The sequence below is a fragment of the Corvus kubaryi genome, unplaced genomic scaffold (assembly GCF_017639235.1).
Source record: "Corvus kubaryi isolate FWS band 111438036 unplaced genomic scaffold, C.kubaryi_AGA036_p1.0 37300, whole genome shotgun sequence".
In the NCBI taxonomy this organism is placed as follows: domain Eukaryota; kingdom Metazoa; phylum Chordata; class Aves; order Passeriformes; family Corvidae; genus Corvus; species Corvus kubaryi.
Window position 1 is genome coordinate 6381781 of NW_024581093.1, and position 15385 is coordinate 6397165.

General features: G+C 45.4%; 1 protein-coding gene across 4 annotated transcripts; it reads left to right on the top strand.

Moving 5' to 3' along the window:
• The first annotated feature begins 372 nt into the window (after positions 1 to 372).
• On the top strand, positions 373 to 6774 carry CMTR2 (cap methyltransferase 2). 4 transcript variants are annotated; one of them, XM_042027339.1, is made up of 2 exons: positions 373 to 566; positions 3169 to 6774. In XM_042027339.1, the coding sequence occupies exon 2, from the start codon at positions 3188 to 3190 to the stop codon at positions 5501 to 5503; it is 2316 nt and encodes a 771-aa protein (XP_041883273.1). In that variant the 5' UTR covers positions 373 to 566; positions 3169 to 3187; the 3' UTR covers positions 5504 to 6774. The 4 variants fall into 4 exon arrangements, with proteins under 4 accessions (XP_041883273.1, XP_041883272.1, XP_041883274.1 ...); XM_042027338.1 differs by lacking the exon at positions 373 to 566 and adding an exon at positions 611 to 911; XM_042027340.1 differs by lacking the exon at positions 373 to 566 and adding an exon at positions 1025 to 1076.
• Positions 6775 to 15385: the final 8611 nt, after the last annotated feature.

Consider the following 15385-nt stretch of genomic DNA (forward strand, 5'->3'; position numbering starts at 1 on the left):
TATAGGAAAATCCCCACAATATTAAAAGTCTGGGGAGCAAGTTGCACCTGCTGTCTACTGTAATAATGAATATGCTTTGACCCTCCTGCTTCCGTGTGCAGATTAGATGCTGTTTTGCTGTCTAACGTGTCTGCATGTTGCCAGGGATGCTGCAATGGATGCTTGGTGATGCTCATTATGACTCTGTTAATATTTCAAGGCTCTTGCCTCCTGCTAACCCAAGCTGGGTGTAGCAAGTCTCCTGGGGATTTAGAAAGGGCAGCAAAGTGAGTTATTATGTGAAGAGTCTTCTTAAGTACCTGCCTTGTGGGTTACAGACGGCAAAGCAAGCTCTGGAGGAGCATCACTGCTGACTCCGGAGACCCAGCGTGTGCTGAGCCGTGGCCTCGGCAGGGCTGGGAGACAATGGCGCTTGGCTCAGGCTCCCAGGGCAGGCAGCCCAGGGCGCGGGGGAAAAACACACAGGGCGCTGAGCCCCAGCCCTCCCTCTCCAGCGGGTGGCCACACATCCCAACAAAGCTTTTCTCCTCTTTTCTTCCTGAGCAACCTGTCAGTGTTAGCGCGTGGTAAGTGCTGCATGGGTAACTCCTAGCAATGCTGTCCTGCTGGGCTGCCCCGCTGCTGGGAGGCGGCTCCTCTGCGCCCCTTTCCTCGTGAGAAGCAGCCGCTCTTAAGCTCCTGTTTAGGAAATGGAGCCGATTAACCGCGCTGCTGCCTGCCCGGCCTGTGCAGCCTTCACGGGGCACACGGGACTCCGCTGCCCTTCCGCCGTCCCAGCTGCGAACCTTGCCCCGAGCTGATGGCAAAGTCCCCGCGCAGGAACCCTCCCGGCCCGGGCCAGGGCGGTGCCGCCCGAGGAGAGGGCGTGCCGGGCGGCGGGCGAGGGGCCGGGCCGGGCGCGCTCCCGCCGGGTAAGAGCGGGAGCGGGGCTGGGCCGTGCTGCAGCCGCGGCCTCGCGTAGGGAGCGGGCGGCGCGGGAGGCGCCTCGGGCGGGCGCAGCGCTACGAGCGGCCGGGGCGGAGGGAAGCGGCCGGGCCGCGCTGCGGCGGCGGGCGGGAAGCGGAGCGCGGGGATGGGTGAGGAGCTGCGCAGTGGGGCGAGCCCAGAGTCCGGTCCCGGCCGGAATGGGGCTGGAAATGATGATGAAAAAGCAGGCGATTGCCTGTTCTTGCTATGTGCTGAGTGAGCTTGGATTTAGGGTTGAACTTGTTAGTATTGTGGCTGGAGTACCTCTGGGATAGGCTAAGAGAGCTGGATAGGCTAAGAGAGCCTTGGAGAATGCTCCGGGGAGACTTTAGAGTCCCTTTCAGTACTTAAAGGAGGCTTACACAAAAGAGGGAGAGTAACTTTAAAAAAAACCCCCCCCCCCCCCCAAGGGGGGGGGGGGGTGGAGTGGTGAGGGGGAACGGTTTTAAACGAAAATAGGAGAGATTTCGATTACATGTTAGGAAGAGGCTCTTCTCTGTGAGGGTGGTAAGGTCCTGATACAGCTTGCCCAGGAAAGCTGTGGCTTTCTCATCCTTGGAAGTGTCCAAGGCTAGGCTGGATGGAGCTCTGAACAACCTTGTCTAGTGGAAGGTGTCCCTGCCCGTGGCACGGGGGCTGGAATGAGATGGTCTTTTAAGGTCCCTTCCAACCCAAACCTCTCCTATGAGTAACTGGGGTGAGCTGTAATTAAAAGCCCGTACTCAGAGTTGGTGTTTAAAATGAAATAAACTAGTCCAGGGCACAGTGGTCTGTGTTTCTCTCAGTTTTCCTCCTCCCCCAGAACATCCTATGAGAAAAGATGAGATTAAAGCCAGAGCCTATCTGCATAGAGGACAGTGAAATTAAACCTGCCCATTGAAAGGCCTTGAACTGGGGGAAGGCAAGATGAAACCTCAGCTGTGTGTGTGACCATGTGCCTCTCCTCAGAGGGCTGATGGTAATTAAGGGGAGACAGATATGGGCTGTGGCCTAAGATACTGCATGGGTTCAAGGGGAAGAGTAAAGTGCTGAGGTTGGCCATTGTTTCCAAAGTTTTTCAGCTCTTTCAATTTTAATCCAATATTTTCTCAAACTGAAATGTTATGTAACACTTAAGGTCATTGTATTTTGCTTTTGAGAGAACGGGGGGGGCTTGGGGGATGGTTAAAATGATAGGCTGAGAGATCTCCTATCTCGGGTGGTAATTTTGGTTGAATTATTTTGCCTAAATGAACATTTTAGTTTGGAATAAATTGCTGGCTGGCTGATTTCTGGTTAGTGCCTGTCACTTGTGCCCTGTGTGTGCTTTGTGCTGAGCAGTGGAGCAGATGGCAGCAGCCTTGTTAGCTTTGTGTGGAGTGTGCTCTTATTTGTCAGCCTTTACCCACTCGCAGCACAACACTTGGCACTACGTTCTTCTTTAACATCAAGCACACGTTCCCATTGACCACAGCTGCAACCAAGTCCTTTCACTTCAAAAGTATCACAGTTTTTTCAGTCATTAAAGGAAGGCATAAGGCTGTGCATCTGGCAAAGAGCAGTAATGCTGAGCAGAGAAGAGGGGTTTTTCTCACAGCCTGGTGTCCAACATCTCTCCAGGGCCCTTCATCTGAGGGGCAGTTCTCGAGGGTGCCAATGAGGGGGTCCCCCAGCATCATGCTGCCTCTGGTGGAAGAGGTGGGAGGGTTGTTCCCACTTCGGAAACTGGAGGAGCAGTAGCTGTGCTCCCTCTCAAAGCTGCCTTTACTTGTGGCCACCCCACCCTCCGTACTTTGAACTCTCATATAGATACTGCCATAATCAGGTGATAAGATTTCTGAGCCACTTTCTGAACTTGGAGAACACTTGGTGTGTTCTCTCTTGTGACTGAGAGAGATTTGTATTTAAGTGTTTATACCTATAAAGTAAATAGAGTATTCAGAGTCAGTAAAGGGTCAAGCACCAGCCAACTCTTCTTCACTTGCTGGGTAAATAGCAGGAAGGGCAACTGAACTGGTGACCTTCCTGATTTCCAAATGGCCTTATTTAGGGTAGCCCTCATTTACTTTCCTCAGTGGTGTATGAGTCCATGAAGCATTTCTCTCCTGTTCTGGAATACAGAGGTTAAGCAGGATACATTTTTATTTTTCATAAAAAGCTTTTCCTATTTATATACTGGTATGATTGGAATGACATAGTTTCTTCTCCCCTGCTGTTGTCCAGGTTGTGAATCCACCCAAGAATGGATAAATGTAAGCAGCCTTATGTTGACCAGAAGACCAACCTTGAAAAGTTTAGTCCTGAAATTCTTTCTGAAATTGAGAAGCTCTTTGCGAAGAAGTTTACTTATGCTAAGCCAGTGAATGATGAATGGAAACTGCCAGATCCAAGCAATGCTTTTACATGTGATCACATGGAATTTCACTCACTCCTGGCTCTGAAGGACTCAATGAATGAAGTGAAGAACCAACTGAGTGATAAGAACCTGGAGGACTGGCATCAGCACACCTCGTTTACCAATAAAGCAGGGAAAATAATATCTCATGTGAAGAAATCTGTGAGTGCTGAGCTCTGTACCCAAGCGTGGTGCAAATTTCATGAGATCCTGTGCAGTTTTTCTCTTCTCCCCAAAGAAGCTCTTCAGGACGGAGAACTGAATTCTGTCCACCTCTGTGAAGCACCTGGAGCTTTTATAGCCAGCCTTAACCACTACTTGAAGTCCCACCATGTCCCTTGCCATTGGAATTGGGTAGCTAATACTCTAAACCCGTATCATGAAGCCAATGACACCCTTATGATGATCATGGATGACCGTCTGATAGCAAATACGTTACCGTGGTGGTACTTTGGCCCAGATAACACTGGGGATGTGATGACATTAAGACATCTAACAGGACTTCAGAACTTTGTGAGCAGTATGACCACAGTCCACTTGGTAACTGCTGATGGCAGCTTTGATTGCCAGGGAAACCCAGGTGAGCAGGAAGCTCTCGTCTCACCCCTTCACTACTGTGAAACAGTCACTGCTTTAATGATCCTGGGCACTGGAGGATCCTTTGTTTTGAAGATGTTCACTCTGTTTGAACACTGTTCTATCAATCTGCTCTTTCTGCTAAACTGCTCTTTTGAGGAGGTCCATGTCTTTAAGCCAGCCACCAGCAAAGCTGGAAACTCAGAGGCCTACGTGGTTTGTCTTCGCTATATGGGCAGAGAAAGCCTTCATCTGCTTCTTCCTAAAATGACACAGAACTTCGGAACAGAAATAGTCAACAAAGCCCTTTTCCCCCAGCATGCACTACCAGAATCATTCCTTAAAACACATGAAGAGTGTTGCACGTTCTTCCACAAGTGCCAGGTAGAGACCATCTCTGAGAACATCCGTCTCTTTGAGTGCATGCAAGAAGCAGAGCAGATGAAACTGAACAAGTTAAGAGACTGTGCGGTAGAGTTCTTCATGCAAAGGTTTCACGTGAAACCCATTGGCAGAAATAACTGGCTTGTCAAGAAATCCCAGGCTGGTTGCAGCATGAATGCAAAGTGGTTTGGGCAAAGAAACAAGTATTTTAGTACATACAATGAAAGGAAAATGATGGAAACCCTGACGTGGAATGATAAAGTGGCAAAGGGCTATTTTAGTCACTGCACTGAGGAACATAGTTTAAATAATGCTGGGAACATGTGCATCCTAGAAGGATCACTTTCTAACCTTGAATGTAGCTTTTGGTACATTTTGGAAGGAAAAAGATTGCCAAGGGTAAAGTGTTCTCCATTTTGTGATGTTCAGGTCTTGGAAAATCTTAGTGAAGCAATGAAGGAGTTGGGTCGGGGGAGACTGAAAAGCAGATCGATGCTGCAGCCTTGTCACTCTTGTGAAGTTCTTACTGGGGAACTCATACTGGCAAAAGTGTCTGATCTTTCCAGGTGCCATCAGGAAGTTCTAAATGAAAGTTGTAGTGACCAATTCAAGTGCCTTGTCGTGGGCTTTCCGTCCCTCTGTGACACAGAAAGCCAGCCCAGCATGGAAATAAAGCCCATGGACTCAGCCACGCTGCTGACTTTCAGCTTCTCTTTGCTTTATGATGGAGAACCCAAGTACCAGCAGCAGCTTTTGGAGTGTGTTCTGCATTCGTTGGCCCAGCTGGCAGTGGGAGATGCATTGGTTTTGCCTGTTCTCTCCTGCCTGACACGCTTCACAGCTGGCCTGGTCTTCATCCTGCACTGCTGTTTCAGGAGCATCACATTTGCATGTCCAACGTCCCGGGAGCCCCTGAGGAGCGGCGCTGCTTTGCTGTGTGTTGGTTACCGAGGCCTCCCCGTGCCGGTTGTGGAGTACCTGCAGCATCTGCATACACTGCTGAGCTCCTTGCTGGACACAGACTCTCCCCAGCAGGTTCTGCAGTTCGTGCCCATGGAGATTCTCCTCCAGGGCAAGCTGTTGGAGTTTCTGTGGGATTTAAACACAGCCATTGCAAAGAGACAGCTCCACCTGATTGTGCAAGCTCAGCAGCAGCAAATGACTAGTGACATTCCACTTCAAAATAATTCTCAAACTGAGTGAGTTGCTGCTGCTAGACCTTGTTTCACAGGCAGGCAGAAGGTGGTGTTATTGTGAAGGTAACATTAATGCAAAACTGGTGTGACATTGAGAGTGCTGGGAAGATATTTTGAACTATCAATCCTAGTTGCACTGTATTGTCTATGTAGGAAATAGGAGAAAAGAAAACCAGACCTTGATTTCTGGCCACTGAGCTGGGTGTTTTAGGATGTGGAGTAACACAGAATTTTTGATTCAGTGGAAGCAAGGGCTGACGATTGAGCCTAAGCCTCAGAGCCTCCTGTCGCCATCCTTAAAAACTGTCTTTTGACATCCCTTTAGTTTAGAGGTGGTATAATTCTTAATGGTGATGTGAGGGAAATCCTGTGTAAGTTGCTTTACCATTTTGGATGGTATGGAATGGTGGTGTTTATTGGTACGTGTCCCCATTTACCATTACTCTTAAACAAGAGCCTCTGAATTTTCACCTTGTAGCCTTTGAATATCAGCCTCTTTAGCACTTCAGTTAGTGAGGACTGAGATGAAAATTTCCTTGCCAAAGCCTGATGATGGTTTCTCCATCTCATTCTTGCAGCTGTTTTGTGAATGCCATGCTGATATCCTAAGTTCCAGTTCTTTGTGCACTTCAGTCACTTGACAGAAGGATCAAATGGAGCTGTTTATGCCAGAGAAGCGCTCAGCCTCTGGCTGTTCATTGCTTACTCTTCAGGCAATAGTTTGGATTGCCATCAAGCCCTCTCTTGTGACTTCTTATGGGTCCAAAGCTGAGCTCAATTCTCAAGAATGAAATTTGCTAAAAGAATTATCCAGTGGCTGTAGACACTTAGGCTTATAACGAGCAGAACCTTTAGGAGACATTTAAATGCAGGAAACTTCTACCAGCCATGAGAGGCTCATATAACATGAGGTTGCTGTGATTTGCCAGCATTTCCTTGCTAAAAATCCTTAAAACAAAGGCTTTGAGGTGTTACCACCTGAACAAACAGTTGGCCAGTTGTGTGCTGCCTTTCTTGTGCACACAAGTGTGTTCATGTTTGTGTGGGAGCCCTCAGGGTTGTACAGCCATTAAGCTTTCGTGTTGTAAGTAATCCATATGTGCTTTTAGTTTGAAGGATGATACATTTTTTGAAGTAGAAGAAAAGATGTTGATTTACATGGCTGTTGTATATTTTCATTTTACTGACAAATGTTGTAAGTGTTAAAAGACATTTTTAAAAAAGAAAGGAAAACAAATGTTATTTGGAGTAAATAAAGCCTTTTATTTTAGGTTTTCAGTGTTTCTGTTTACATGTTTCTTTACCAAACATAGAAAAAATCAATGAAATGCAATAGGGGGCTTGGGGAGGTTTAGTTTTCTTTTTCTTTTTTTTTTTTTTTTTTTTTGCCAGGCTTTTCTCATCTTGCCATGTGGATCCATCCTTAATGAGTGAAGGGTAAAGTGATCTTCATTTCTCTCTTTAACCAGCTCAGAGAGACTCCACTGGCAGATGTGGTCAAAGCACTGGAGGAGGCCTCAACACAGTTGCCTTGGCCTTGTCACTGAGCATTGTAGTCCATGTCCCTCTCTGTGGTTGCTGTAACTTTTAGCAGCAAAGATCTTGTCTTAAGGATATTTTATTTCTCCTGGCTGTGACAACTGCTATGGTAGGACAAGGTTGTTATACGCTGTACTTTTGTCTGCAAAGTCTATTATTTATTCTTATCAAAATGTTCTCATCCTAATTGTTTGCCTTCACCAAGCAGTGTGATTAAGAAAAAGCTGTGTGCCTTATTCCTCAGGGCTGGCTCTGCTGCCCTGCCAGGGGTTCCAGGTGAATGTCTTTGGGTTGGCTATCCAATTTGGCTGGACACTGCTTGCTAACTCATTTTGATTGCAATTACTAATGCTAATGTGTTTTTTTTCATTGCCTTTCTCTTTGGAAGTGAGCACCAAATTAGAGAGTTGGGGAAAATCATTCTGTGTCCTAGATGTGTGAGATGATACAGGAAATGGATCCTGTTATGATACCTTCATTTCCTTACAGCTAGTTGGGGTTTTTTGGGGAAATCTTTATGCAGAAGAGGAGTTGAACGGATGCTGAACTGCAGGACAGCGTTGCTTCTCTTGGCTTCAGTGAAGCTTAATACTTTGGCTTTGGCTCTTAATGTCAAAACAAGATAAGAGGACTTTGGAGCATCATTGAAACAGGAGTCTGGGTCAGAAGTGCTTGTTATGGGGATTGTCAAGTTGATTTTGGTAGAAATACTGTTTAATGGGTTCATGGTTTTACTGAATTACAGGGAAATGTAAATGCTCAGAATTGTATTCAAGCTTACAAAAAGTTTTATGAAATATTTGCATTCCCAATATAATAGTATAAAAAAAGTGCCTAAAGACATGAAATGGCAGATTGGAAAGTACAGGGAAAATATGGATGTCTTCCTTTTGCTGCTGCAGACCTTAAAAGCTGCATATGCAACTTCTTCAGTCCTTAAAGTCAATTTATACACTACATTATTTAGATTATGCATCTTATTTGAATTTTGATAGATCTTAATATGCTAGCATGGCTGGCAGTCTTTGAGTTTAAATAGTTGGTGTTGAAAGCAAAGACAAAGCACTGAGCCCAAACCAAATTAGCTTTCTCCCTGGCTGAACAGCTATTTAACACATTTCCTTTTTCTGTCTTGTGTCAGGTCCTCTGTGTCCCCCATCGAGACTGGGGAGATGAAATTTTACCTGTAACACAACTTGAACTAGAGCACCACAGTTAATGGCTCCTTTTATTAAAACAATAATATGAAATTGTATATTAAAGCAATATTTTTCCTCTGTAGGAAACTTGAACAGATTTATTGAAGTACACCTTCCCAGTGCTTTACTAAATGGGGATGACTCGCTTGTTAAAGAATTGATTTATCTAAATTGGGGGATAGCAGGGAGAAGTGCCTGTCACTTGCTGGTGAATTGATTTGTTTAGATTGGGGGATGGCAGGGTGAAAGTGAATCAATATTCAAAACTTATTTGTTGCTGAAGCCAGAGATCATTATCTGGGTATCAAAGAGATGAATGAGCACATGCTGCCTGATAGAAATGAAAGCTCATGCCGAGGTAGCCCCAGGTCCTCAGCTGTCAGGTACCTGTGCCTCAAAACAATGACCCTGTAGCCAGTGGGTAATGAAACCTCAATTAAGACTAAGGAATAAAGGGACTGTGGTGAAATGCCTTAATTTAAGTCTCCAGAGCGTTAAGGTGATTAAATACTTGCTTTATAATCAGTTGACTGCCCCAGGTTGATGACAGAGCACAACTCAACACCACTGAGTTGAAATGTAATGAAATCTGTCTTGGGGTCACAATTACACCTAATTCCGAGGTGGCTGCTGAGTAGCTGCACGTCCCCACAAATAATGGTGTGCTCTGACAGACAAGTGTTCAGCAGAGGAGTGTGGGGCCATCAGGATTGTGTGAGCCCTCTGAGCAGCTCCCTGCCTTCACTACTGCAGCGATGCTGATGGTACCCAGCAAACCATGCTGCCAGCTGTGCAGACAGCATGTAGAGCCCTTCATGGAGTAGATCAGTAGCGCAGGATGTGTTTGGGATTAGTGCACCTAGGGCTGGGATGGCTGTAGGATTCCTGGCTGGTGGAAATGGCAGCAGAGGCTTGTCACACCTGAAAAACACCTAGCAGCTCTTAGAACTGGCATTGAGTGTAGGGACCTGGAAGGGACCTGGCCCCAGCTAATGTATTGGGAATTAACAGAAAGCTAGTTAAAAAACTTACTTTTGCTCTTTGGGAATACAGGAGAGGCTGGTCCTCACCTGGAGTGAGCTTGCACTTTGTGTGGAAATACCAGAGTAGGCTGGTGTTTAATAATTGTCAGCACTATGGTCTTAGCTATAAATCACAAAGTAATTGATTTCAGGGTGTTAACGAAATTTAGATTTATGGAGAAGTTCAGTTATGCCTAAGATGCACGGTTAATAACACTGGCACTGAATAAAACCCAAATTAACTTTGTTTCCATTACGAAACCAGGTAGTATTAGCCCATAAATTTATATTCATGTAAGTAGTTTGGCTCTTAATTACGTGACTAGCTTTGTGAAAGTTCTGTGCTTGAAAACTGTTTTCAGACTTGGAAACCTGTTCAAAGCTCTGGATATTGTCCAACTGTCAATTCCCAGCAGTATCACTGCTCTGTGTGTGAAAACTCAAGACCAGACTCTGACTGAATTTGCTCAAACTTTTGGGAGGAAGAGTTTGAGTAGGAAATGGATTAAACTCAGATGTAAAATTCACTCTGACTAGTTCCTCACTGGGTTACAGAGGGGACAGACAGGACAGCCACTGCTCCTTAGGCTAGATGTTGGGACAGTGGGGTTTGCCAAAAGGGAGCCAGAACAGAAGTTACAAGTGTAAACTGTATAAATTTACAAATGTGCAATTGTAAATTGGACAAATTCTGAGTCCTCTTGTACGATCCTGATGACAAACTGTGCTTACTGAGTGTAACAGGCCTCAGAACTGGTTTGGGGCTGAGCACACATAGCAGCTGAGAAGACCTATTTATGTTTCAGTAACTGACCTTACTCATCACATCACCCTCTACAGTTTTGAAGTGACCCCTGAAGGAAACAGTGACAGCAGCAGTCTCAGGAGCATGAGTGGAAGTAATGAAGCAGTAATTAGCAATTAATAAAGTGTGGTGAAACTTTTAACTGCTGCACTGGCCTAGAGGTCTGGTGCTAGAGTGGAATAGTCCCTTGGAAATCTACAACTCTGAAGCTTAATTATCATAATTTCTTTCAGACACCATCTGTTCTTGGAGCCAACTTGTATATTTACTTTTTCCCTTGAAGGTAGATGAGTTTTAAGGACTCCACTTCTGTGGCTTTTCACAGCAGAGATTAAATTGAAGATGGAATCAAAATATGGGGAATGAGATGGACTCTGTGGCTGATGTGTCCTACAGAGACTGTGAGGGCAAGATTTTGTTGATACAGCTAGCAGGGCATCAGGAAAGCGTGCGGACATAGGAGGAGCAGGGAAAAACACGGACAGAACCTTCTTTGTAGTTGGCAGAGGGGGTATTATCTTTTCCAGAGGGAGCATAAATTGAAATTGTGCTGTGTGCTCTTCTCTTCCCCTTCCCAGCTCAAGCCCTTCTGAGCGGTGTCTGGAAGATTCCACCTTTCAGAGAGTGTGATAATGAAAGGCAAGGATTTCTAAGGAGCCCTCCTGACCTGAAGTTGCCACTGGGTTACTGACAACAGGCAAACCTGACTGAGGCCAGTAACACTCTGAGGAAGAGAACACCTGTGGCTGTGGGGATCACTGTGGTGAAGCTCTTTGCTCCTCAGAGCTGCTTCAGCAGGCGTGTGTTGGGTTGTACCTTCCTAAGTAAGGTCAGCTAAGGCCAGAAACCAAACTACATCACCACTCCTTGCTCTCCTAAAGATGAGTCTGAAAAATGGTTAGGTCATGAAAATATACAGCCAAACACCACCAGCCTTCCCCTCAGTCCTCACTGTGTTAATCATTCATGACAGGAGCTAAGAGCAAGTCAGGAGAGTCAGGTTAGGCTGAACTATCTTTTGGTTTTAGCTATAGGAATGCCCAATGGACTTGAATAGAGCAAAACACTTTTCAAGCAGCAAAGGTGCAAAAATGGGACATGGGAATTTTGGAAGATGTCAGTGCAATTTTAGACATCACTCATTTGCACTGAAGGCTTGTAATAATGATTTTATTTTGTCTTGTGTAAATCAGTTTTAATTAATAGAGCAGATGTACCAACAATGCATCTGGAAATTAAATGGAGGAAAAAAGAAAAGAGGCAGCTGGTGCTAGTGGATGTAAATATTTGTTTTTTGGGAAGTGAAGCTCTGCAGAAACTTCAGGCTCCATTTCAAATTCAGAAGCCTGTTTCTTACGCCTGTAGAGATATATGGAGCAGAAAAAATTAACTAAACCATAATGCTGCTTTATTTTAATCTAGTGCATGTGATGTAAGTAGCCCAAGTTTTTGGAATAGGGCCAACACATGAAATCTTGGTTCCTGCTGAAATATTAAGACTTTGCTTCTGTTGATGCAAGATGCATTAATTCCAAAGGAGCTGTTTCTGTACCAAGAAGCCTCCCTAGGCCTCTGCAGTACAGTCTTGCCTTATGAGCATGGACAAATGAAAATGCTAATTTTTGACCCTGACTAGAGCAGAGTGAGGTGCTGAAATAGGGCCTGACTGGCAAACCAAGTGTAAGAGGTCCATATATCTGAAAGCTGCTATTGGGGAGGTGTGACACATGTGTGGATGGACTCTGAGCCTCATGTGAAGCTGAGAGTTGAAAGAAAAGCAAGGCATGAAGTAGGACTTTGCAGGTTTTGATGGGACTCTCCACAGTTCTGCTGTGTTATTCTTGTGGACTCTTAACTGCAGAACAGTCTTTTAGATCTCCTTCACTTCCTTTCAGTATTGAACTTTCCATGAAATCCCAGGCTGTTTGTGTTAGAATTAGGAGAGCTTTTTATTCTCTTTTGTGGTTTTTTTTGTTAGTGTCTGTAACTGCTAAGAAGAATTTGAAACGCAAGCCTAAAAGCACGAAGTACCACAACAAATATAGAATGTAACACACAAAACAAACCCACTTCTAAAGCAAGTCGTGACTGGCGAGTGGTAATGTCCAGCCTGGAACTGGCGGTGTGGGAGAAGGAAGACAATAAGGGTTGATCTAGAGCAGGTATTTTGTGCTTGGTGAACCAGACAGTGGGGGTGGGAAGGATTCCTCGAAGTAGTTTAAGTGGTAGTGCACGTATTGTTAATGCTTATTGCAAGCTCTCGGAGGATAAGACAGACTTCCCTGCTCTGCAACTTCTTTTTGGAATAGGACATCAGGATGCTTGTACCCAACCTTGTGTGTGCATGTTCTGGCTTAGGGTTTTGTGCCTTGATGCTGAGAATGCCCCACAGCATAGGGAACACCTCAAAATGGCAGCACAGCTCAGAGCTGAGCTGGATCTGGATCAAAGTGAAGCTCCTCTGTCCTTAAGACTTAGATAAGGAAATTTGCAGGTGTAGGTAGTACGGCTGCTGCTGAGGGGATTGGGTTTTCCAGGCCTGAGAGCAGATTATAGTCCTGTCTATACTGCATCTGCATTGTGAAAGCTTATGTACAGTAACGCCTCACTGTCTGTCCCTTCTGTTTCGGAGCTCTGCTGTCAGCTATTTAATACCCTACTCTGGTTACTGTTGTCATTGTCCTGCTATCCTTCATCCTTAATTGACCTCAGTGAGCAGCAGGCATGGGGAAGGTGGTGATGAAAATGTAATGGATTGGAAAAGGCATCAGGACCACTGGCAGTGGGAGATTTGTCCAGTGTTCAGTCTTGCAGGTGAAGCAGCTGAGATCTTTCAGAAGGATGATGTGTTTGAAGGTGGGTCAGACAGGGTCACCAGGACATGATGAAGTTTAATTTTGCTTTATGGATTTTCCACTCAACTTCAGGTTAATAAGCAGTTCTTGGTATTTTAAAAGCAGAATCTCCTTTAGTACTTTTGTCATTACCAGGTGTTGAATTGGCAGCTGACAACCCCAGTGGTCTTGCTTGTCTTTCCATCTTCCATGCCACATCTGCTGTCCCTGTGGGCTTAGGTTGTGTGCATTTTTGGAAGGCCTGCACACATTCCTCTGTCCATTGTTTCTTACAGGAAAGATTGAATTGTGGTCAGTCACACTTCCAGGGTCATATCCTCCTCAGGTAATGGGATGCCTGAAACTGTAGTTTGACTATTTGGGGAATTATTGCAGAACCAGAAGTTAGAGCTGAAGAGTCAAAATGTCTCAACAGCAATGAAGTGAGAAGAATGCAGAGCACCCAGCTATGAGCCCGTACACACTGGTTGCACATGTCCTCAAACACATGGCTGCATCTCCCCAAGCTGCAGAAGTTATTGTGTGGAATAATTCTCTGTTGTTTGAGGATTTCTGGAAACTAACTGGAAGAGGTGTTACATTTTGTCTGACTTATTTTATTCCCTCACTACAGCCAGGGTCGCTCTGACTGTGTCCTTAGGGTGTCCCTTTCAAGTCCTGGCCTTCTGGGACTTGAAGGGCAATGAAAAATGTGCCTTCAGACCCAGTGGACTGTGTGGGGGCTCTGGCAGCTGAGACAAGGCTGTGCCCAGAGAAGGGATTTTTTTAAAGCCACCAGCTTCCAGGAGCACCATAAATTGTGCAGGACCTGAGCTGTGCCTTAGCTGACTCTAAAGTGTCAGGTAAACCTGTTGTCTGATGTTTAAATGCTGGGGTAACCTTGCTCTGTAGGGGAAATGGGAAGCTTCAGAGGCAGTGCTGTGACACAAGAGTCCTGTAAAGCAAGAAGAATGAGCAATTTGTCAAATGACTTTGTCACCTTTGATGTGGTGAAGGGAATTGCTACAGCACAGGGCACGGTGTCCTAGGTGGCTTGCTTGATGTTTTAAGGATTAGAGGTGCCCATTTCCCACTGAGCTTTGGGATACAGATCTCAAAGCTGGCTCTACTTAGATGGAGCTCTGCTTCAGAGCTGCACTTCGAAACCTCGTGGAAAATGCACCTGCAGGGGGGACTGTAATTGCCATATATTTTGCCCATAATGATATGGGGGAAAGAACAGGGGCAGCTGTAACGAATAAATGAGGTGTTACATCTGATGACTCCCAAGTCTTCTTTTTCCTGGGTGTTAGGTCTGCTGTGGAAAGCAGGAGGAGGGAGTGGAATCCTGTGTCTTCTCAGCTGTGCAGATGCCCCCTTTTTTAAGATCCTGTCTTAAAAATTGAATGCTTGTTAGAAAGCCGGAATCAACAAGGGAGACCTGGGCCAAGCTCTTTGCTGGCAGAGTTATGCTGAACTCCCTGTCCTTGCACCAGAAGATAATTTGCCTCCCATTGGTGGAGGGCTGAGCAAATGCCCCCACAGAAGGGAAGCTATTTGCTCAGTCAGGCTTCCCCTGCCCTTCTCTTTTTACTTAAGAAAAGAGAGCCAACCCAGATGAAGATGGGATCATTGGCACAGAAGGTAAGTCAGAGATATTTTCAAAACCTTACCTTTATGAAACTAGAGCAGAAGAGGAAAGTTAGGGTGACTGAGCTTTGGATTTTGCTTCCTCTGTGGCTCTGACAAGCCCATGAACAATTGCCCATCCTACCGCACTTGACTGTGAGCAGGACAGCCCACTCTGATGCCTGTCAAAGTGAACCTGTCAGATCAGGAGGGAGCTTCTCTTTCCCAGCTAGAGAAGAGATGGTGTCCAGTCCTTACCCTCCTACAGAGCTGTGGCAGTTGCCCTCAGGAAAAGAGTGGGTTTGGTTTGCATCTGGGCAGCAGAATGAGATATTTACCTTGTGACCCAGTGGTACCTCTAGGGCAAAGCAAAAGGCTACTACTTTTGATGAATGTTAATTTTCATTCTGATTTTATCCTGTCTGAACAGTTTTGTTGAATCCTGACTGTTCTCCCCAGCTGTCCATCACTGACTCTCATGCTTTGATGACTCTTGTCACAAATATCATGGTAAAAAGATCTTAGTTATTGTCTCTTCCTTTTTTCTCCTCTGAGAAGTCTAATTTATTTTCTGCAGCTGTCCTGACTCCTTTCCTCCTATCATTACTGGGAAGCAATGTGGCAATTAGAGCTGGCCACCCCCAGGAGGAGATGTGCTCCACTGGCTTTGAAAGAGTTTGCAGCACTGTCCTTTGTGCTCTTCTCCAAAGCTTTTCTCTTCTCCCTGTGAAATGGATTTTAATGTTATTTCATTCCTTGTATAGTAACATCTGTAAAGATACAAAAATGTCTGAGACCTGGTTAGGTTTCACAAAACCTCGATTCTTTTAATCTTCCTTGGAAGGTGTATTGCTCCCCATC

Coding starts and splice junctions, on each gene's coding strand:
- CMTR2 (XM_042027339.1), top strand. CDS start 3,188: ATGGATAAATGTAAGCAGCCTTATGTTGACCAGAAGACCAACCTTGAA.